The sequence below is a fragment of the Dasypus novemcinctus genome, chromosome 20, assembly GCF_030445035.2.
Source record: "Dasypus novemcinctus isolate mDasNov1 chromosome 20, mDasNov1.1.hap2, whole genome shotgun sequence".
Taxonomy (NCBI): Eukaryota; Metazoa; Chordata; class Mammalia; order Cingulata; family Dasypodidae; genus Dasypus; species Dasypus novemcinctus.
The window spans coordinates 46,564,718-46,588,883 of record NC_080692.1 but is presented as its reverse complement, the minus strand read 5'-3'; the positions used below and the strand labels follow the sequence as shown (position 1 = coordinate 46,588,883).

Below are 24,166 nucleotides of genomic sequence, written 5' to 3'. Positions count from 1 at the left end.
GGATTTAGTGAGGCTGCAGTTAGGAACACTTGCTTTGGAATGTTTCCCAAACCAAAGCTACTGGGTCTGTTATGGCTGTAGAGAGGAGGAGAGGACAAGGACAGTCTTTCAGGTCTGGGGAAGGGGAGGGAAGGAGACATTAGGGAGGAGTTTGATTTTTAGAAGCATTAGGGTCTAAAGTTGTCTTTTCACCCATTTTCCCTGCAGCACCACAGGTGCGATATTAGTGTCAAGGTAGTCAGGGCAGCCCGATCGAAACAGTCTTGGTCGGTATAAAAGGTGAAAACACACAAACTACTTTGTCTTCCAAAAGAAAATAAGGTATTTAAAAGCTAAGTGAATGTAGACCATGACTTCTCCTCTGAAGTGGTGGAAAAATTAACATTCAAAATGTAGTTTAAAAACTTCAAACATTTTACTTTGTCAAGAATGTAAAGGCCGTGACTTCATTGTCCATTGAGACACCAAACGCTGCTGATCTCAGGTCAGGGTCCTTATATCTACTCAAGAAAATACAGAAGCCTGTACCGTGACTACATCTGTGTTTCACAAAAGCTCTCCTTTGAAGTCTCGGCCTCCAAAACAACCTTCTGCTTCATTGACTACTCCCTGGTAAAGACAGGTACTGGGGACTTCTGGGAAGATAGAAGATTAGACAGACAACTCACTTCTCTTTGAAAGATAAAAACAGCTAGAGGACAGGCAGAAACTGCCTTTAAAAAAATGTTCTATGGCTTAAGACACCAGGGGAGGCCTGGACACCACCCAGGTGAGAGAGGGGCAAAGAAGAAGAAAAAAGAATCTTGATGGGAAAAGGCTGTGTGTAAAAGCTGAAGCTGCCAGCACACATACCCCTACGGGTGGAGCAGACAGCTTTGAGTCTTCCAGCTGATTCAGCTTTTGGCCGACAGATTTTGTGTGCTGTGACCCCCAAACTCTTCCAGGCCAGGTGTGGCCTTGCCATTGTTTTGTCTTGGGAGAACTGCAGGAACTAAAGAGACCCAACCCACTCAAGTACCCTCCCTACTGGCCAGAACTGGTTGCTGAGGATGCAGGAGAGACTGGAATTATTTCCCATCCAGGAAAAGGAAGGGTGCTGCTGGCAAAGGGAGGAGGACAACTTCTGAGAAAGTTTTATTTGCAAGGCTCTGAATAACCCTGAGGCAGGATCCTCTAACACACTGTTCCAGTCAGGGTTCCAGTGAACATATTCTGACCAGGACTTGAGAGGAGAGGTCTGCTGAAGAGCAACATTTGCTAGCAGACCAAGGAGGTGCATGCAAAGGACATAAAAGTAAATAAAAGATGGCTTTTTGGAACTTTACAGCCTCCCTCCCTAAAGCCACTGGAAGTGGGTCTTCAACCCGTTGCTGGGGTCCATGGCCCGGATTTCAGCAGTTCAACAGGGATAATAATAAAGAGCTAGAATAGGTGGTACCAAGATTCAGAGAACAGCAGTAACACACAGCCTCCTGCCACTAAATCCCTAAACAAGAGAGGAAGTGAGCACCAGAGTAAACTCACCATTGTAACCAGATGCCTAGACATCAGCAAAAAATTACAAGCCATACTTAGAAAAAGGAAGATATGGCTCAAGCAAATGAAAATATCAAAGTCCCAGATAAATCTCTTAAATCATATCAATGAGTTGAAAGTCAATATAGCTAAAGAGATAAAGGACATCAGGAGGACATAGGCAAGCAAAGAAGAATTTGAAAACCTGAATAGCAAAATAACAAAGCTTATGGGAATGAAAGACACAATATGTAAGATGAAAAACACAGAGGCATATACCAGACTCAAAATCATAGAAGGAAGAATAAGTTTTGTAGAACTCAGAACAGCTGAAATTGAAGAGAGAGAAAAGAATGAAAAAAATGAACAGGAACTAAGGGCGTTGAATGATAACATTAAGCACAACATACATGTCATGGAAGTTCCAGAAGAGAAGGAAAAGGGGCAGAGAGAGTATTTGAGGATGTAATTGCTGAAAATTTCTCAGTTCTCATGAAAGAAATGCATTTACATGTCCAAGAAGCACAGTGTACTCCAATCAGAATAAATGCAAATTGACCTACTCCAAGACACATACTACTCCGAATGTCAAATGCTAAAAATAAGGAGACAATTCTGAAAGCAACAAGGGAGAAGCAAAACATCACATACAGGGGACACCCAGTAAGACTTACTGCGTATTTCTCATCAGAAACCATGAAAGTGAGAAGACAGTGGTATGATATAATTGGGATGCTGAAAAAGAAAAATCTCCAGCCAAGAGTTCTTTATCCAGCAAAATTGTCTTTAAATGTGAAGGTGAATTTAAAGTATTCACGCATACACACACAACACAGAAACTAAGAGAGGTCATAAAAAAGAATCCAGCTTTGCAGGAAGCACTAAAGGAAGCCCTAATGCCCAAAAGAAAAAAAAACAGAAAAGTGAGTATAGAAGGGAAGACTAGTAAAAAGGTAACCAAGAGAGTAAAATGACAGATAAAAATAACATTTTACATATGAAAGCCAAAGAATGGAAGTAAATAATGCATTGACAGTGATATCACTGAATGTGAATGGATTAAACTCCACAATTAAAAAGATAGGCTGACAGAATGAATAAAAACATGAGTCATCCATATGCTGCCTACAAGAGACTCATCTTAGATCCAGGGATACAAATTGCCTGAAAGTGAAATATTGGAAAAATACACACACAAACAATAACCAAAAGAGCAGTGACAGCTATATTAATATTGGACAAAACATTTAAATGCAAAAAAAATTATTATGAGATGTAAAAGGTCACTGTATATTAATAAAAGGGACAATCCACCAGTATGAAGTAACAATCATAAATATCTATGGACCTAACAAGGATGCCCCAAAATACTTGAGGCAAACTCTGGCAAAACTGAAAGGAGAAATGGGCATCTACAAAAATAGTAGGAGACTTCACATGCCACTCACATCAATAGAACTGGACATATGATCAACAAGGAAACAGAACTTGATGAACAATATGATAAACAAGTTAGACATAACAGACTTTGTATCCCAATTCAGCAGGTTATACATTCTTTTCAAGTATTCACAGATCTTTCTCCATGGTAGACCATATCTTGGGTCACAAAGCAGGTCTCAATAAATATAAAAAGAGTGAAATAATAAAAAGTGCCTTCTGAGATCATAATGGAATGAAGCTGGAAATCAATAAGAAACAGGGAAAGGGAAAATTCGCAAATACCCTAAAACCCAAGCCAGGTAAAGATACTACAAGAAAAGAAAATTATAGCCCAATCTCTTTAATGAACATAGATGCAAAAATTCTCAAAAAAATGCTTGCAAATAGAATCCAACAGCATAGTAAAAGAATTACACACTAAAAAGAAGTGGGATTTATTCCAGATATGTAAGGGTAGTTCACCACAAGAAAATTAATGTAATACACCATATTAACAAATTGAAGGGAAAATAAACCCAAAACATGATCATCTCAATTGACACAGAAAAGGCATTTGACAAAAATCCAGCATCTTTTCTTGATAGGAGTAGGAGGAAAGTTCCTCAATATGATAAAGGGCATATATGAAATTCCCACAGCCAACATTATTCTCAGTGGGGAAAGGTTGAAAGCTTTCCCTCTAAGATTGGCAACAGGACAAGGATGCCCACTGTCACCACTGTTATTCAACATTGTGCTAGAAGTTCTAGCAAGAGCCATTAGACAAGAAAAAACAAAAGGCATCAAAGTAGAAACTGAAGTAAACTCTCACTATTCACCAATGACATGATCCCCTATTTAGAAAATTCTGAAATGCTTATGACAATGTTACTTGAGCAAATAAATGAGTTCAAAAGTGGCAGGATCCAAGATCAACAAGCAAAAATCAGTAAAGTTTCTGTACACTAGTATTGAACAATCTGAAGCAGAAATAAGAGGAAAAAATTCCATTTACAATAGCAACAAAAATACTCAAATACCTAGGAATCAATTTAACCAAAGATGTAAAAGAACTTATATTCGGAAAACTACAAAACATTGCTAAAAGAAATCAAAGAAGACCTAAACAAATGGAAAGACATTCTCTGTACATGGATTGGAAGACTAAATATCATGAGGATGTCAATCCTACCCAAACTGGCTTATAGATTCAGTGCAGTACAATCAAAACAGCCTACAGCAATATCTTCCACATCATGGGGATTGGGGTGTGGCACCACCACAATCTGGAAAATCTGCATAAAAATTTTTGGCCCTCTCTTTATAACAGAGAAGAAGTCTGAAGTTTTTCTTTTTCATTTACAGCATGTTTACATTACATTATTGTAAAATTTGGGTACATTTATGGTATTAAAATGTTGATAAACAATATTACACATATATTTTATGCATTTCTGAGTTTCTAAACTTTTTCTGTGTCACCTGCTGGCCTTTGTGTTTCATTTGCAGCTCTTGCAAATATCATCCAAAATTTTCATTTAATTTCTTATGCCAGCCCACAATATATCAAAACCATTTTTTGGAAAGTCATGATGTCAAAGAGACAAGAAATAGAAAAGGAAATTACCGAATTTATTTGGAAAGGAAAAGGCACTCCAGTAGCAACACAGAAGGACCCTCACTGCCTGACCTTGAACCAAAGCTACAGTGGTCTAAACAGCATGGTATCTGCATAAAGATAGACACATCGATCAGTGGAATAGAACTGAGAGCCCAGAAATAGACCCTCACTTCTGTGGCCAACTGGTTTTTGAGAAACCTACCAAGTCCATGTTCCCTTAGGGACAAAACCATGTCTTCAACAAATGGTGCTGGGAGAACTGGATATCCACAACCAAAGAATGAAAGAGGACCCCTGTCACTCCCTAAACCAAAAAGCAGGACCATAAAACTCCCAGAAGATAATGTAGGAAAACATCTTCAAGCTCTGGTGGTAGGTGGGGGGTCTCTTAAATCTTATACCAAAAGCTTGAGCAAAATTAAACACTATCCTCAAACACTTTTGCACCTCAAAGGACTTTGTCAAAAGGGTGAAAATGCAGCTGACTTAATGGGAGAAGATATTTGGCAATCATATGTGATAAGGGTTTAATATCCATGATATACAAAGAGATCATAGAACCCAACAATAAAAAGACAAACTAACCAATTAAAAAATGTCCAAAAGATTTGAAAAGACAATTGTCTAAAGAAGAAATACAAATGGAAACACATGAAAAAATATTCAACATCACTAGTGATTAGGGATATGCATATCAAAACTACAATGAGACATCATTTCACACCTATTAGAATGGCCACTATTAAAAAGTGAGAAAACTACAAGTGTTGGAGAGGATGTGGAGAGATAGGAATGCTTATTCACTGTTGGTGGGAATGGAGAGTGGTATAGCTGCTGTGGAGAACTGTTTGGCAGTTCCTAAGGAAGCTGAATATAGATATTCCACGTGACTCTGCAATACCACTACTGGGTATATACCCAGAAGAACTGAGAGCAGTGACATGAACAGACAGCTGCACACTGATGTTCACAGCATTATACACAACTGGCAACCCAGGTGTCCATTAACCCATGAGTGGGTGAACAATTTGTGCCGCATGCACACAATGGAATATTATGCAGCTGTAAGAAATGAAGTCGTGATGCACATGACAACATGGATGAACCTGGAGAACATTATGTTCAGTGAAGCACATCAGACACAAAAGGACAAATACTATATGATTGTGCTATTATGAACTACATGTATTGTGTAAACTCATGGAGTTAATAACTAGAATATAGGTCACCAGAAAATAGAATGTTAGAGAACGGAAATCTGAGGTTTAATCTTTGCAGAATTGGTAAAAAGGTATTTGTAAATCTTTGGAAATGCATAGAAATGGTGAAAGTATATCATTGTACCTACCAGTGCTAATATATGGGTATGACAGTGATTGAAAGGTAGAAGTCTCAGGTGATGTATATTACTAGAAGAAAAGCTAAAAAATGTAACATGGGACTGTATAACAGTGAAACCTTGTGTGAAATAAGAGTATGGGTAATAGTACATATATGACTGTTTTTCTTTGAAACAAAATCAATATATAGTAGTGTTACATGATGTTAATATAAGGCAAAAATACAACCAAAGCAAACTATGGACAGTAATGTATAGTAATATATTATTAATCTTCCACAAAGGCTTAAAAAAGGAAATATACTAAGTGAAAGAAACTAGACATAGAGTATTACATATTGATTCCATCAATAGAAAATATAAATACAAATAAGAGAGACAAACAGAAGAGCAGCTGTGTACCACAGGGGAAGGAGAGAGAGATTGAGAGGTGATTATTAAGGGGTAGAGCTTTTGCCTGGTTTTTGTTCTTTATTATTATTATTGGAATAATGAAAATGCTCTAATAATGATTAAAGTGATGAATGCACAACTCTGATTATACCAAATGTCACTGATTATACACTTTGGATGGCTTGTATGCTTTATGAATATGTACTAATAAAATTGATTTTTTTTAAAAGCAGGAAAAAAAAAGAATAAATGACTACTACTTAAAAAAAAAAGGTATCCAATTCTAAAAGCTAATTGAGAGATATTGTAGCATAAATGTGCTCCCATCGTTTTTATCTTGTTTCATGCGTTTTGCCCAGTAGAGTCTAATTAGGTCCTTCAGGACAGGGTTTTGCTCATGCAGATATTTTTGCATACATTTTCGTGTTTGTTCTTTGTCAGTTTTATCTCCCTGTTATACCCCCAGCATTTGGAACAGTATCTGGAACACGATAGGTGCTCAGTAAACGTTTTTTGAATTACTATATGTAGATAAATGCCATGGATAACAAAATATAAACAGTTTTATGGTTAAAAAGAATAATAATAATAACGGGACATTAAGAATGTTTCTTTCAACTTTAGCAATTTGGGGGACCAAGCTGGGCCTTCAAATGATATTCTATTACCAAAATACCTCACAGAAGAGAAACTGTTAACAGGCTTTTCTAAAAACTTTTTAGGTGGCGGAACACCTTTCCGAGGAGCCGATTCCACCTTCCAGCTGGGACCTTTTACTGTTCACTAGCGAGAGAGCACAAAGACTCAAGATCACCGAGTACAGCCAGGCGTACTCGGAAGCCCTGAAGGCGGGAACCGAGTTCCACTCCAATCTGTTTCACCTGGTGAAGGATTTCTCCTCTGAAGCAGCAATAGAGAAAGTTAGGAGCACCAACTGCCTCCTGATTGACTCTGTATGCCAAATGCTACTCTCTATTAGATTACTCAGCTATTCTTAATTCCCCGATCATTTCTTTTCAGCAAGAAAAATCAAGTCTCTTGAAAAAAAAGATCAGGTATTTCCTCAGTAAAGTGTAATGAATGAACATGTTTCAAAGTGACTGTTAAAACGGTCTAATGAGCATTTTACTCAAATTTTCTTTTCAACTGAGTGCTTTTCTTTCCCTATCGCTTGAGCCATTGAGAATATCAGTTTTCACTGTATGAAGATTTGAATGGTATTTTATTTCAATAAAGCTTAACAAACAAAACAATATATAATATTTCTTCCTTGGAAAAAAACTCATTAAAATATCACAGGCAGGCTTCTTCCTCGTTGTATTTCAGTTGGGGAGGTAATTGCAAAAAGAAGGGTATGCATAATAAAATAGCTTCCTGTCCCCCTGAGAACCTGGGTCCATGCTCGACCTTCCCAGCTAAAAGTGACTTTACAAAGTTCAGATACTGAAAACTTTGAAAATGAAGATACATGTACTAGGCTGCGGTACAGTCACACTGGCGGTGGCCCGTTGTGCTGGAGTCGGGTAAAAGGCCACAAGGCATGTTCCAGAGACATCCAGGAGTCCCCGTCCTGCGTGGGAGCGGCATCCACTGGTTTTTGGAAAAACCGGCCTGTAAGGAAGCTCATCAAGGCTGCAAAGAGCACAATGAATGCAACAGAAATCCAGAGCGGCTTATTAGCCTTTCTGATGGAAGTCTTGAGACTGGTTGCCCAGGAAGATACTGTGTCATAACTACAAGGAAAAAACAAACACGTAATCTGGTCATCCCATCACGTCTTAATGGAAACACCCCTTTTGCTCACAATACTAACCAAGGCTTCCGTCAGCTCTCTATACCATCAATACCACCTTAAAAAAAGCAGACAAAAAGTCATCCTGCTCTGGGCCACAATCTGTCCCCCTCATATTAGAATTAAAGAAATGATGTAGCATGACAGTGATGTGGGCTGTGAGTGGGAGGCTCTTTGTCTCTTCGGAGATAACCTAAGCTGTCTGACTTGTGGGTGTGAAACGGTAAGAGGCTGTAGTGCTGCCCTTGGTGACCATGGCAACGACTCCAGTCCCAGGAAACAGTTTAACAATGCAAGGTCTATAAACTTTAAGTATTCAGGGGAAATGCAAACCAAATATGCTAAAAGCTTATCTAGAATGTCTGAAGTCCATGCTAAAAGCTTACCTAAGATGTGGAAGATATATATGCTAATTCAAGCCTATTGGAAACTAAAACAAAAGGACCATTTAACCTTTCCTCTCTGTATAAAAGAAACTCGAAAGTCTTGTTCAGGGCTCAGATTTTGCAACAGGAAGCTCCCGAGTCTGGCTGGCCGTCAATAAACCATTTTTCCTTCTCAAAATCATTCCTGAGTCCTGGCCTCTCTATACGCAAATAATTGAACCTCTCTCAAATTCTACAACAACGAGAATCTGAAAATAATGTATTTAGTCATTATTTAACTGCTAGCGAATTCCTACTAGTATTTATCTCATTCTTTCATTCAGGTAAGGCAACAGATGGGCCTACAGTAGAACTAAAAATTTAAACTTTTTTTTTTTTAAGAAACACCCACACACATAAAAAGTATTATAGCATCATTTAGGTCTTTGAAAATAGTTAACTTTATGCTGGACACTGCACTAAACACTTTACATGTGTGCTTCATTTCATCCTGACAGTTAAACAATGGCATAGGTACTATTTTCATCCCTATTTTTTTGGATGAAGAAACTGGTGCTCAGAAATGGATGGACTTGGCAGGGAACACAGCTGGTTAGAGGCTGGAATTTGAACCCAGTTCCTTACTGTAAACTCTCCTGCCTCCCATAACATGTTCAGGGAGAACTACTGTCGACTACACAAGTCTGTTAGTCACCTTAAACTTGACAGTTTGATAGGTCTGTTGGTAACTTGCTTAAGGTTAATACTTCCTTCCCCATTCCACCAAAATGGTATTATTTAGCAAGTGGACAACGTACACTGAAGAAACATCCCATTTTGATGGATTATTTCTCTTTTCAGAAAGACTTGGCTTCCTTGTCCTTTCTACTGTTTCTTCTCCAGGTGGTTCTGAGTCGTCTTTAGTTCTGCAAATAAATTTTATGTTTTTGAAACTAAGGATTATGTGGTATGTTTACTTATAAAATATTATATTTTACTGTATAACTCAAGAGGCTCACAAATACATTTACTTCAGGAAGCTCTGATAAATATCTCATTCAAATCGCTACATTTACATTTTTTTTACCATTTTTAGATATTCGATTTTTTAATTTAAAAAATAACTTCCTCTATTTAGAAAAATTAATATTTGTTGTAGAAACTTGGAATACTTGCCAAAGAACATATAAAAGTTGATCTCACTGCTCATAGTTAACTAATGTTAATGTTTGATTTCTTTCTTGCATCTAAATATTTTTATCCACATTTTAAAAGACAAATATGGACGCTATACTCATTTTTTTCATTCAATATATAGTACAATTTTGCTTAGTCAATATCATTAAATATTCTTCTAGAACATCATTTTTAGTATTTTATTAACAGGTGATTTTACTTTTCTGTAGTTTTTTTGTTCTTTTTTAGGAGGAACGGAGATTGACCTGGGACCTCATACATGGGAAGCAGGTGCTCAACCACTGAGCCACACATGCTCCCTTTTGTAGGATTTTTAATCGGTGCTAACGGAGCAACATCAAAAGTGTCATTTCTTCTTTCTCTAAAAATCTTAATTTGAAAAGTCTTCATGAAAATATTCTCAAAGTAAAACTAGTTAAACTAATATTTGATAATGTGGAAATAGCCATTGGACAGAGAGTATTTTGAATAAAATTTTATTATCTAAAGAAAGTTGCCTCCATTGGAACCTGTTCACTGATGAGTTCCTCGCTGGATTTGAATTTTGAATATGAGGGCTCCTAATGCCTTCACCACTGCCAAGGGGAACTCTGTCTCAAAGATTTTCTTTTCAGTCAGACCCCTAGCGGGACTTTAGTTTCCTTTGTTAAGGGCAATAAGGCTCAAAGGCAGAATCACTTGTGTTCCTGTAAAGTTCTCAGGTCTTGATCTTTTGTTTACAAAGACTTCTCAGTGGAAACCAGAGTAACAAAAAGCAAAACATTAGATTATAATCTATTGATGGAATCTGTTTTTTCCCCCTACCCAGATCAGAAAAGATCCATTATATGTTATCTATGGCTAAGAAGAGTTTGCAGTACATGTAATTGACTCCCCAAGTTACTGAAAAACAAAAACAAAAAGAAAAAAGCCCAAGGACTTTGGAGGGTAGGCGCTGTGTTCTGCTCATCTTCATCTCTTAAATTCACTGCAGTAGGCACTCAGTGATCACGTGTAACGTGAACATAAAACCATTTTGTTAAAACCTCGTAATTTTCCAGATAAGAAAACTGAGACCAAGCGAGGTTAAGCAAAGTGTCCAGGGCTGCCCAGGGGCTTTGAGGCAGCATTGCTGCAAGTCCCTCTCGTTGCCTTCTACTCTCACTGTAGAGGAATATTTTGTTTAATTTGCTAGAGTTTTATGGTTCCTTTATAGAAATGGAAGATAGAAATTATCTTCCCAAGTCTGGCAAATTCCAGCGTCCTTTCCAAACCTTGCAGTCTGAGTCTGCGAGAATTAATGCATCCACAAAAATCATTTCCATGGGCTCTTTCACAATGAATCCTCTTTCTGATGATCATACCACTCCCCGCTGTTGATGGCCCCGCTCACACCAAGGTTAACAAACACTCAGTTTCACTTACTTTGGTTCACCTTTTTCTTCCTCAGCATCTGCCCAGGAATAGGTGCTAATAAATCGATGTAGTGAGGGACGGTGCTCACTCTGCTTTGACCCCAAGATGCGCCTAAATGAAGACGATAACAGCGCCCGTCAAGGCAAGGACACTCAGCTGTTATCAGTGTATCTCCTAAGGCTTAAGTTGGTGCAGAAATTATAAGTCCTAATTGTTTTTTCTTGGCACATTCATTTGCCTCCGATTTCATGATAAAACAACCTCATCATCATATACCAATTTTTAAAATTATTCTGCTTATAATCTGTGCAAATAAAATATTACTGTATCACTTATTTCAAGCTCTCATTTACTTTAGCCCAGTTATAAAAGTTAAGTTCCCGAAGAGCACCTGTAATATCCCACTTACCAACTGCTTGATCTCCTACTGAATCGGTCATTATTTTCCATGCCAGCCATCTTGAGAGGTTCAGATGTGCAAGAAATGAAAAAATAAGAATTTAGTGGAGTTAATATTTTTCCACATGAAAATGAATTTACTTTGGACTAAGAATAAGAAGGCTTAAGAATTTACTTACCATTCCTGCATTTCCAATATTTCTAGGCAAAGTGGCAATTGTCACTCTTCGAAGAGAAGGTGGCTGCACAAAGGGGAAGAGTGTACATTTAAAGTATTCTTAAATTTTACTCGAGTGCAGCACTGATGAATATTCTTGTGCACAAACATCCATGCACTTGACCTTTGCTTAGTTAAATAGCAAGCACATTTTAAAGGTTTTTGCTATAGTTAAATTACCTTCCAGAAATTTTTTATCAACTTATATTCCACCTTCCTTAACATTGGGTTAATAAAATTTTTGCCAGTCAAATGAGGAATATATGGATTCCTGTTTTGATTTGCATTTATTTGACCTGTACTACTGTTGAATATTGTTTCTGTATGTTGAATAACCATGTATATTTCTGCTTAAGAAGCACCGTTTATTTTGTTCACGGTATTTCTGGCAGAACTTTTCTTCATTTCTAAGGCAGCAAAAATCTAATCATCTCTTCTCTTTTTCTCCTACTCTTTCATGCTTAGAAAGGTTTTCCCCAACCTAAGAGGAGGAAAATATGCATCTATGTTTATAGGTTCTTTTTTCTCATGGTCCCATTTTTTCCATTTAACACATTGAAGAATGGGCCTGATATGTTAATAAATGGGTTGTTTATTTATCAGGCTTCAGCTTTGCACAGGAAAAACCTTAAGTATTATGTGGTTCTTAAAGTTCAAATAAGAAATTTGAGTGTAAAAATATTTTTAATGCAGTAAATACACTAATATAAAGGCATTTTATAGGGAATCTTGTTCTTAAACTACCACCCATAATTATTTTCATAGATTAGTAGAGCATCAAAAATATCAAATTGGTTTTCAAAAACCCTGGGTTCTAATCATCGTTCTGCTACTGCCTGATCTCGAGTAATCGTTCAACTTCTTTGCCTCTCTGTTTCTACATCCAAAGGAAGGGTTTGAATGGAATGATTTAAAGTCACATGTGCAAAAATTTTGTACATCTGTGAAGTTCAGAGACTGCTGGTTAAAAGTCAATCCTGTTCTCTTTTTACTCTGTAACAAACCTCTTGACTTTTACCCAGGCACACAGCCACCAGTGTAAAATCTGTATTTCCCAGGCTCATTTAGTAGGCAAAGATGATAAGGAAATGTTTTGTGGGGCTTCCAGGAGGTATTTTTAGACAGAACACCTGCTTTTGCTTCTTCCTCTTTCCGGGAATACGGCTGGTTGTAATGACGTGGGGCTGGTTCTGAAGAAGCCACCTTAGACCGCGAAGTGGAAGTCAGGCTCTGAGAGTGGTGGAGCAGCAAGAGAGAAAGAGCCTGTGGGTCTTGTGAAGCTGCGCGCCCATCGCCGGGCTGCCTATTTCTAACTGCTGTTTTACAGGAGAGAGCAACCGGTACACTGGCCTCCCTGACGCTGGCATGCTAACTTAGCGGTACACAAATACAGAAGTATAAAAGCATACTCTAAATACCTGCACGCAAACATCCTCGTTATTCATAGATTCATAGGTCCCAAATTAGGGAATTGTCTACTTGCCATAAAATTTATTTGTAACTTCCAAATCGGTGCTTGCCATGCCTCACAGTCATTCGTGAATGCGCACGCACAGACCTGTGCAGAGCAGAAGGCATTGCCGTCCCAGCTCGGCCTTCTCGTTTACGCTCTTGCACCATCACAGAAACGAGCCCATTCCACTGTGTATTTAGTGCTATGTTTGAGAAATATATATATATATATTTGCATTTTTTTGTATTTTAAATAGTGAGTTCGCAGTTGAAAGTGGCCCCCAAGCATAGCGCTGAAGTGTGAAGAGTGCTCCTGAGCACAAGAAGGCTGCGGTGTGCCTTATGGAGCACACGATGAGTTAGCCACGCCCCCTTCAGGCCTGAGTGACAGGACTGCCCCTGTGAGTCCCATGTGAACAATCAGTGCTTTAAGTACGGCACCTTTAAGTAGAAACACACACAAAAGCAAGTCACGTACTGATCAGTTAATAAAAACCTTATGACCAGAGGCTCCCAGGAACCTTACCCTACACCTGCCTGAGGAGCAGTGGTTCATATTCACAACTTCAGTGTTTGCGGAGACTGCAAAATGTTACAGTAAATTATGTACAGTCAATTGACTGTAGATGAATTAAAATCCCTGTTCTGTAACTTAAATTTCAAGCCATTCAGCTTTAAACAATATGTAAAACAATCTTACTTACAAGCATTTGATGGACATTCGACTTAGGAAGAGAATTAGTAATTACCTTGGAGTTTAGAGAAGATGAACGTTTTTTAATTTGGCAGTCATCTGTAGGGAAAAACAAGTTTTAGAAATTACTTACACAACTTACATTAAAGGAATTGCCTTAATTCTTTAGAAAGAAAAGCAATGGTCAAAAAAAAGTCTTATTTAAGGTCTGAGAAATTACTGATCAAAATAAATATCTGCCTATCATTTGTTTGCTGAGTCTCAACAATGCCCGTCTGAACAGTTGAAGCACAGCGCTCTCTGCCGTTGGAGATGACCACAAAGCCTCCCAGCACAGAGGAGGCACTGAGTGAATGGCTGCTGAATGAATTTGCCCAAAAACGCAGAGCAGACGAGTATGGAACTTTTTTACTTTTCTAGAAGAGGGGAACATCGTCGAAATAGAATTCTATTCAGAAAGTGCATTCTGCTTATTTAAAATAACACTACTGTAAGGCTTGTAGAAACTATGTTCAGATATTTTCCATGGCTTAGTATTTCCCCATTTCTCCATCCATCCTTCAGCTTAAGTGCCAGGGTCACCCCTCTTTTGAGGAATACAAAATCATCGTATTCCAGTTATTTCACCTTGCTTTGCACGAGGAGGAAGAGCCAATACTAACGTTTCTTAAAAGGCCAACATAATCAACTAGATTAAATATATTCTTTCATCTCAGCCATCTAAATTGATTTAGTGCGTTTTGGGTATTATTTCCAGAGAATTCTCGTTTCCCCATACTTTCCTAACTGACACCTCACTTTTGACTATATAAATAACAGGAATGAGTTATTCTTCTAATATAACCTTAACCAAAGGATCTTATATTAAAGATGTAATAAGACTTAATAAAAGAGGATGAAGGAAAATATTAGAAAAACTATAATCTTAAACTTTTATTTATTACCTTCATCTTCAAGGGGGTTAAAAGACCTTTCATTCTGCAAAAGAACCTGTTTCAGTTCCTCCAGTTCAGCATGCTCTTTGGCATACATTCTCTTCAAATTTTCCACATGCTGAATCATCACTTCAACTGCTTTACTAACCCGGCTTTCCTAGTAGGGATGGAAAAAGAAGGGAAATTCACACTGAAAATACTGTTCTCAATACCCAGTTAAAGATGGTGATTGAACATATGCATGAGCCTTCACTCCATCTCCACATTCCATTAAAATGACAAACAAGGTGTTTTTAAAGCATGAACCCATATGGGCAAATAGAACAGAAAGAGAGAGAATAGCAATAAAACTTTGAAAGCAGGATAGTAGGAGGACTAGTGATAAATACCTTACAAGACCTGAAAAAGCTGAAACCTAGAAAACCTAGAAGCAACACCATTTACATCACAGAGAGCCCCAAAGGCTCAAGAATTAGTGGCACCAGTGCCCTGGAAGCAAGTTTGAAGGTGAGTATGGAAACATAAGAACTAGTTGAAAATCTATGTAGAAAGCAATTAGTCCCACAGATTCTCTCTTGTACGATGCCCAGTAGAACTTACCCTATACCATTTTGGCAGAAGATTAAAGACTGAATTACTGGAGAGAATTAGAGGGTCTAATGATCAGGAAATGCCAGATAGTTGAGTGCATGAGTATACCAAACTGAAAACAACAGATTTCAGCAAAAGATTCTGTGCCTACATTGAATATTGAGATCTCCCAGACTTATTCCTCCTCCTAGCTCCCAAACACTGGCAGCCAGGCTTACATCCTCCTCAAGGCATGCAGTTGGAAGGTTTTTTCCCTAGGGAATCTGACATCCCAAGAAGATAGTCCTAAAAATACTGACATTAGGGATACCCCAGTAAAACTTCCTACTGACATGAAGCTCAGTAAGAATCTCCCCACCCAACATACACAGAGCTCCATGTTAGCTGCCAAACACATCACAAGACATGGGAGGAAAGTTTCTAGCATGAAAGATGGAAACCAAAACTCAGGGTAAAAAGCAAACTGGAGGAAACAGACTGCAAGAAAATTAAAATTTCAAGGGAACTGCCAAATATCCTCAGTGTGCTAAAAGTAATTATTGCATCATTAAATAAGATCAAAATATTATTAAAAAGGAACAGAGAACAACAAAAAAAGAGCTTCTGGAAATAAAAAATATGACAATGAAAATCTCAAGAGTTTCAAGATAAAGTTGAGGACCTCTCACTGAAACCAGAGTAAAAGACCAAGTGGTAGAAAAGAGGTGGCATCCAAACAGTAGGAATTTGAGAAAGTATAGAAAACATGAGGGGAAAAATAACTAAAGAAATAATGCAAGAAAGTTTCCGGAACTGAAGGACATAATTTGCCCGCTTGAAAATGCCTGCAACAGTGGATGAAAATACATCCACAGTAAAGGAGGGCAGTAGGAAAAACAAGCTATCCTAAGCTTCTGGAAAGGAGGTAGGAAAGGCCTAAGAGTAAGAAGGGCATTGGACCTCAACAGCAAAACCAGAGCAAAGAACGAAATGCAGCAATGCGATGGAAAGTCTATGGGAAATGAATTCCAACCTAGAACCCTTCACCCAGCCAGACAATTAAGTATGAGGCTAGAGAAGATGCATTTCAGTTATAAAACATCTAGAGTAGGTCTGAGAGAATGGGAGGAGATGAATTGGAGACAGTGGCACAATTCTTTTGAGGAGCTCTGCTATAAATGGGAGCAGAGAAAGAGAATTGGCAGCAAAAGAGAAAGGACCGACAAAGGATTTTTTATGTTTATGTTTGTTTTATTTCCCATCTTAGAAACTACATATTTGTGATGGAAATGATTCAGAAGAGTGGGGAAAATTGAAGATGGAGACCAGAGGGGAGGATGGGGACCCAAAGTTCTAAGTTAGAGGGGATGGGATCTCACATACAGGTAGGATGGTTGGCCTTAGATAGGATTAGGGACAAGTCATCTTACGGGTTCAGGAGCTTGTAGGTTTGGAGCTTGTGGCAGTTGTCTTTTGATAGTTTCAATTTTCACAGGGAGGTGGGGAGCAAAGTATTCGTCGACAGAGAAGATGGGGGGGCAGATGATGACGGTTCCAGGAGAAAGTAGGAGGTGTGAACTTGACATTTAGAAGAGAAGGAGGCTGAATGATGGGAGGGCCCAGAAATCCACTTGAGGTTTGTGATGATGAATTTAAAGAGAGCTCAAACAGTACAGCAGTGTGATTTTGTTTTCCAGCCACGCAGACACAGAACAGATGGAGAAGTAGATGTAATCAGGATTGTAGATTTGTCAAATGAGTAAGACAAAACAAGAGAATAAAAAGTTTTGAGGGTGCATGCAAGGCAGTGAATGCTGTGTTTGCCATGGAATTTAAGCTTGGTAAGGAAAGAAGAGAAGACAGCAGGTTGAGGGCTGTGAAAAGTTGTATGGGGGCAGAAATTGATCAGATCACTGAGTATTCATCTTTGTAGTGGGAATTCAATAGGTAATGCCTAACACTGAAAATCAGTCACTATGTGGTGGTGGTATAAGCATGTTATTTAGAGATGTGGCTATAAAAACAAAACAAAGAAACCAACAAACCAAAGAATTGAGAGTTGTTGCTATGAAATGTGGGGAATGAAATAAAAAAGACTTTTAGAATTATTTGACTTTTTAAAATTGCATGCATAATTTTAATAAAAAGTTTTAAAATGTGTAACAAGTGTTCAACCTGAAACTACCATCATAGTCAAATGCCTCCTTAAGAAAATATCATATATTAACAAATCCATTTGGTATATATTCAAAAATTCAAGTCTCCACAGAGTAGCCAAAAAGATTTTTGAAATTTCTATTCTGTACAAATAAGTGTGCAAAGAAGTATGTACAAGGATTTCATTTAGTATTCTATATAATAGCAAAAAATCTAGAACATCCTGAAAAGATCAATTATAAGGGATTAGTTAAATAATTATCAACCAATAGAATATCATAAAATGATGATATAGGTATAAATCTTTATATCATGTAGGAAGTTGTCCATGTGAATGAAAAAGCAAATTTTAACATTGTACAGTGGGTGGGTCTAGAAGGATAGATTGCATACTTTTTTGAAGTATGGTCACTGGCTAATGCTGTTATGAGTGATTTTTCTTACATTTTTTTTTGTACATTTTCCATTTTTCTATATTCAACATGTATGTCATACTATAAACAAGTATATCAAAAATTTCTGCCTAGAACTGTAACCCATTGCCTCAGGGAAAAGAAATCCTAGTATTTCATTGAAACTAGAGAAATGGAGACAAGTTACCTGATTAATGGCACCCAACATCTCAGCCCTACTGGCCACTCGAGCTGTGCACTGGTTAAGGAACATTATACTCTTCTCTAGCTTCTTTATAATTTCCTGGGCCTGGTTGTCATCTTCACACAGAGGTGTTAAACACTGCATAGAGAGGAAGATATTAAAAGATATTGGGGGGAAGCGGATTTGGCTCAACTGATAGAGTATCCGCCTATCTCCATATGGGAGGTCCAGGGTTCAAACCCAGGGCCTCCTGACCCATGTTGTCAGCTGGCCCACGCGCAGTACTGATGCGCGCAAGGAGTGCCATGACACGCAGGAGTGTCCCCTGTGTAGGGGAGCCACACACTCAAGGAGTGTGCCCTGCAAGGAGAGCCGCCCCACGCAAAAAAAGTGCAGCCTGCCCGGGAGTGGCGCCGCACACACGGAGAGCTGATGCAGCAAAATGATGCAACAAAGAGAGACACAGATTCCTGGTACCGCTGATAAGAATGCTAGCAGACATAGAAGAACACACAGCAAATGGACACAGAGAGCAGACAATGGAGGGGGTCAGGGGGAGAGAAATTTTTTTAAAAAGGATATTGGGGGAAGCGGATGTGGCTCAAGCAATTGAGCTCCCATCTACCACACAGGAGGTCCAGGTTTGGTTCCCAGTGCCTCCTGCAGAAGATAAGCAAGACAGCAACCTGGCATGACAGGCAGGCAGAGCGAGCTGACACAACAAGATGATGCAACAAGGAGACACAATGAGGAAAGACAATGAGAGACAACAAAGCAGGAAGTTGAGGTGGCTCAAGTGACTGAGCGCCTTTCTCCCACATGGGAGGTCCCCGGTTCAGTTCCTGGTGTCTCGTAAACAGAAGCCAAGCAGACACAGAGAGTACACAGCAAAGAGAGAGCAAACAGCAAGTACAAACAATAGGGGGGCGGGGAATAAATTTAAAAAAGAAATCTTTAAAAAATAAAAAAAATAGATATCAGACCCAAACATTTAGCGAGTGATTCTAACATTAAGTTGAAAATGCAGGTGTACATTCAAATCTTGATTACCTTGGTAGAGAGTAAAAAGAAGCCACAAAGAATAATGAGTGATAATCAAAATATTAATCTTCCTTGACTGTCTGGTAGACATATGCAAGTGCTCATAAACTTTTTATACCTATTCTTGATTCCTTCTTCTTTAGGTTCCAAATTTGACATCCTTCTTTTGCATTCACATCTTTCTTCATCAGTTAATAGAATACGATGTAATTAAGTGGTGATAGTGAAGAGATTATGCTTATAAATGAGTTGGATATATTGTATAAGGAGCATAGTTTGAACTTTTGAGAAAAGGAGTGAAAATAGATGGAATTAGATTTGGCTCTGACTGCTACACTTGCTCTTCCGTCACTGACAATGATTGAGCAGATTGGTCAATTATGCCTTCATTGCCTTATGAATATTCCTCTCAAATGTGTGCCCTGCATCTAAATGATACCCTTCCCTGATAAAGAAACAACCTTCTCACTTGGGTAGATACTGAATCAAGAGAACAGCAGATTTGGAAGCAAACAATCCACCACTATTAGCCATGAGCAAATCTCCAAGTCTTGCCCAAATCTAAAATGCCACAGACAGTAAGAGATACTAAGAATGAAAAAGTGCTGACACTAAAATTATATGGCACCAATGACTGTAAATTGTATCCTCATTTCAGAAATGTTAATATATCAACCCTTCTGATTTGCTGTTTCTTCATCTTTTGGATGGAGATGATGATACTCTCCCTTCCAGGAATACTAGAGGTAATAGATCCCAAGTGCTTAATGAACGGTGACTACTTTCAAAACAGACTGATATGCTCACCAACTGGGATAACCATTGTCAGACAGTTTTCTACTGTAGTTAAAATAATCACCTCTAGCTGGGAAGGGAAGAGCAGATGTTAGTTGTTAGCAAAACCGAATACAGTTCCTCAATTTTTCTTCTCATCATCCAAAATTAACCCTCTTAATTTTCCAGCCAATATCTAAACTTATGGTAACTTCACAAGATGGAAGGATAACAGTCATTGTTACACTTCCACAGCCCCACTGAAACAATCCCGTCATCCTCTTAGGGCCCAATCGATGGACTTTTCCATCATCTGGCAAGCCTGAAATCATCACCATTCTCTTTCTTCGGTTAATCATAAAAGGAAATTGACTTTTGATTCTCCTCTCTGATGCTTAAAATTACTCAGTTTTCTGCATGACTACTCCACTGCCTGAAATCTAGTTGAAAATCCAGAGAGAAGGCAGATGATGCTCACAGTCTACCTGAAAAGGCAGCTTCTGTTTAATTGCCAATACTCTACTCTTCGTGAATCTTTTGTTTCGGCCTGATCTTGGATTTGCACTTCCTGTTAATTTGGACCAGGCAGGGCTTGGTGCCTGGTATTAGTTTTAATAATACAAGTAAACTCATATGTAATTATGAAAATATGACCAAATGCGTAGTCCCCAAATGTTCTCATTCTAACCTCCAGTAACTTTAAACAGTCAGTGATCTCCTTCTTCAGGTTTTCTTCTGCCAAGTCACGGGACCGCTCTTCAAGCTTCACTCTTTTCTCCAAGGTAAACCAGTCACACTTAAATCCCAAAGACAGTCTGAGAAATTCTGCCTGTTGTCAAAATAAGGAGAGAGTAAAGACAAAACAAACAGATGTGGTCAAATATCCTCTCTGCCCAGCCACAGAACTGGCATGCAGAGGCTTTACCTGCACCTAGTGCCAAGCCAGCCAAGCAACTATAGTACTTGGGTCTGAAATATTTTCTTATGAAATAAAGAAAAAAAATGTGCTTTACACTCACCTCCACTTCCTTCTCACTAGCAGAAATGCTGTAGGATAAAACAAAGAATTTACTCCAAACATGATTCAACAGAAAAGCAAAAAAAATGTTAACAAGCTATGTGAGAAGAGCTTACTTATCACTTTGTCTAAAGTTGACTGATTTCACAGTGGTTACGGGAAGAGGGGTAGCAGCAGAGTCTATTAAAAGACAATAAAGTATTATTTAGTTAAAAAGGCTTAACATCTAAAGGTGCATTAGATCAAATGTGCTCACAAACTTTTTATATCTATTCTGGATTCCTTCCTTCTTTAGGTTCCAAATACAAAGATATTTCGTTGAAGTAAGTCTAATACCGTAGTCAGCTAGGAATGTGCTCACTTAAATGATAAGCCAATGTTATGCCATGCTAGTGGGATCACGGTGACATTAAAATCATCAGCCGACACGCCAACATAATAGTCTTTAAGACCTGTGAATGTCCCAGAGTCAAGGGACAGTCCACACTGTTCTCCTTGCATCTGAATGTTAATTTAACTCGATCCCGTGGCTAAATGCACACCTTCCTCTAGTACTTTGGTCCTTCTTCAGATTGAGACCACAGCAGCACAGCAGGAGTAGTGGAAGTAGTAGTAGTGATAATAGCAGTTATGGTAACAATCACAATAAACATGACATTAACCATTTTTTGCTGTTTACTATAAGCCAATCCCAGAAGAAGTTTCTTCACACATATTAACAATACTCTACATGACAACTTTGTAAAAAGGATAATGGATTAGTTATTAGGAACATTGGATATAGGAAAACATGGTTTAAATCCTAGCTTTGACCCTTAGAACTCTGTGACCTTGAACAAATCACACCTTCATTAAACCATCTACAAAATAAGGATGGTATTATTTTTATCTAGTAACTGTGGTGGTTTGGAGTTGAATGTACCCCAGAAAAGCATGTCCCTAAATCTAACCCATGCCTGTGGGTGTCCATTGTAAGTAGGACCTTTTGATGAGGCTACTGCAGTTAAGGTGTAGCCCAGCCCCATCAGGAGGGCTCTTAATCCTATTACGAGAGTCCTGTATCAGTGGAATGAAATTCAGAGAGAGAAAGCCACAGGGAGCAGCCAGAAGCTGAAATTAAATTAAATGGAACCCTGAAGAAAATGGGCAGGCCAGGAAAGGCTGCTTGTGCCTTGCCATGTGACAGAGGAGCCAAGGACCAAGGATCAGTGGCAGCCAGCCCCAGGATATCACAGTCTTCATGGAGAGAGTACTGCCTCGATGACACCTTGATTTGGACATTTCCCAGCCTCAGAACTGCGAGCTACTAAATTCCCATTGTTTAACCTGAACCGTTTCCTACTACTGGCTTAACAACTTCAATAGCACACGTAACTATATTCTTATACCCCTTTGTCCCCCACCTTTGTGTAGCTCATGTCACAAATTATATATATTGTATATATATTTATACACACACACACATTATGAGCCTAAAACCATTAATTTATCATTACGTATTATATATTTGCCTTTTAGATCCTACAGAAAGTAAAAAGTAGAGTTACAAATAAAAGCTGTAATAGTACTGGTATTTATATTTACCCAAATGCCATTATCTTTATCAGAAATCTTTATTTCTTCATGTGGCTCCAGCCCACTGTCTAATGCCCTTTCCTTGCAATCTGCAGAACTCCCCTTAGCGCATCCTGTAGGACTAACCCGGTGGTAACAAAATTCTCGGCTTTTGCTTATCTGGGAATGTCTTCATCCCTCCATTGTTTTTGAGAGTTTTGCCAGAAGCAGAATTCTTGGTTGGCAATTTTCTGCTCTCAGCATTTTAAATGTGTCTTCCCACTGCTTTCTTGCCTTCATGGTTTCCTATGAGAAACTGGCACTTAATCTTATTGAGGCTTCCTTGTATGTGACCCACTGCTTTTTGCTTGTGGCTTTCAGAATTCTGTCTTTATTGTTGGTATTTAATGGTTTGATTAAGGCAAGGCATAGTGTGGGTCTATTTGGGTTTATCCTGTTTGGAGTTTGTTGAGCATCTTTTTAAATTTGGGGAGTTTTCAGTCATTGTTTCTTTGAATAGTCTCCCTATTCCTTTCTTTCTTTCTTCTCCTGGGACTCCCATAATGCATGTATTGGTAGGTTCAGTGGTTTCCCACAGTTTTCTCTGACTGTTCACTCTTCTTCATTCACTCCTCTTTCTGCTCCTGGGAGTGACTGATTTCAATGGTCTTATTTTCAAGCTCACTGATTCTTTCTTCTGTGAGCTCTGATAAGTTGTGAACCCCTCAAGGGAGTTGTGGTTTGCTTTTTCAATTTCTGTTACTGTGGTCTTCAGCTCTGTTTGGTTCCTTTTCATAATTTCCATCTCTGTATTGCTATTTTGTGTTCATCTCTCATTTTCCTCATCTTCTTTAATTCTTTGTCCATGTTTTCCTTTAGCTCTATGAGCATATTTTGGACAATTTTTTAGTTTTTGGAATGTCCCAGTTCTGATCTTTCTCATTCATGGTTTTTAATGCTTTAATCTTCTTCTTTGCCTGGGTATTGCTTCTTGTTTCTTTGAATGTTTTGTAATCTTTTGTCGAAGCCTGGATATTTTGATATGCTTAGGCATTTTTGCTGGAATTTTTAAACCCTGGGTGAGGTGTCAGTTTCTTAAGCTAGTAGATGACAAGGCTTATATCAGAGCTTTCCTTGACTGTCAAGAGCTAATCAAAAAAAAAAAAAGAGGGAAAACAAGAAAATACCTTTCCAGTTTTGAAAATTGGCTTGTTCAAGTGCTCTCCTTCAGAACTCACCCGTATAATGACTAGAGAACAGCTCCCGACCTCCCTGATCCTTTCTGCACATGCTCGTCTTGGGCATACACATGTGATCCTAGGAAGTCCCCATTTACACAGATGTGAATGCCCCCTCTTCCCTAGGAAACATTTTCCTCCGGGTCCCACACACTACACTCTATGTCCCACAGCCAGCAGGCCCTTGCCTGGGGCAGCCCGACTTGACTGCTCTCCCACTGCCTTCTGTAGGGGAGTTCAGAGAACCGCCTTCTATATGCACGGCAAGTTCTGGGACAGCAAATCCCTTAAGCCACAGATTAGATTAGACCAGACAGATTAGACCAGACACACAGGCTTCTCGCAGGTGCGCGAAGGCTGCTCTGCCCCTGTGGAACTGGGACAGGGGTCCATGCTGAAAGCACAGGACAGCCCATACCAAACCAGTGGAGGGTCGGGGAGGAGCTGGCCAGGGTCCACGAGTTCCTACCACCTGTAAGTT

The 24,166-nt window shown here is 38.7% G+C and overlaps 2 protein-coding genes across 4 annotated transcripts in view; one reads left to right on the top strand and one right to left on the bottom strand.

The window, feature by feature from the left end:
* DNAI7 (dynein axonemal intermediate chain 7) overlaps nt 1-9,404 on the top strand; it is a 77,611-nt gene extending 68,207 nt beyond the window's left edge. For all 3 annotated transcript variants that reach the window (XM_023585046.3, XM_004479932.5, XM_004479931.5), the window contains one exon: nt 7,013-9,404. In XM_023585046.3, coding sequence (XP_023440814.1) covers nt 7,013-7,288 — 276 coding nt within the window. In that variant the 3' untranslated portion in view covers nt 7,289-9,404. The remainder of the gene's footprint in view (nt 1-7,012) is intronic.
* IRAG2 (inositol 1,4,5-triphosphate receptor associated 2) overlaps nt 3,283-24,166 on the bottom strand; it is a 131,077-nt gene continuing 110,193 nt past the window's right edge. The window contains exons 29-39 of the mRNA XM_023585047.2: nt 21,010-21,073; nt 20,895-20,922; nt 20,564-20,704; nt 18,064-18,198; nt 14,746-14,893; nt 13,857-13,900; nt 11,618-11,680; nt 11,449-11,498; nt 11,049-11,150; nt 9,266-9,373; nt 3,283-8,023 (exon numbers count right to left, since the gene is read on the bottom strand). Of these exons, the coding sequence (XP_023440815.2) occupies nt 7,780-8,023; nt 9,266-9,373; nt 11,049-11,150; nt 11,449-11,498; nt 11,618-11,680; nt 13,857-13,900; nt 14,746-14,893; nt 18,064-18,198; nt 20,564-20,704; nt 20,895-20,922; nt 21,010-21,073 (1,127 nt within the window). The 3' untranslated portion in view covers nt 3,283-7,779. The remainder of the gene's footprint in view (nt 8,024-9,265; nt 9,374-11,048; nt 11,151-11,448; nt 11,499-11,617; nt 11,681-13,856; nt 13,901-14,745; nt 14,894-18,063; nt 18,199-20,563; nt 20,705-20,894; nt 20,923-21,009; nt 21,074-24,166) is intronic.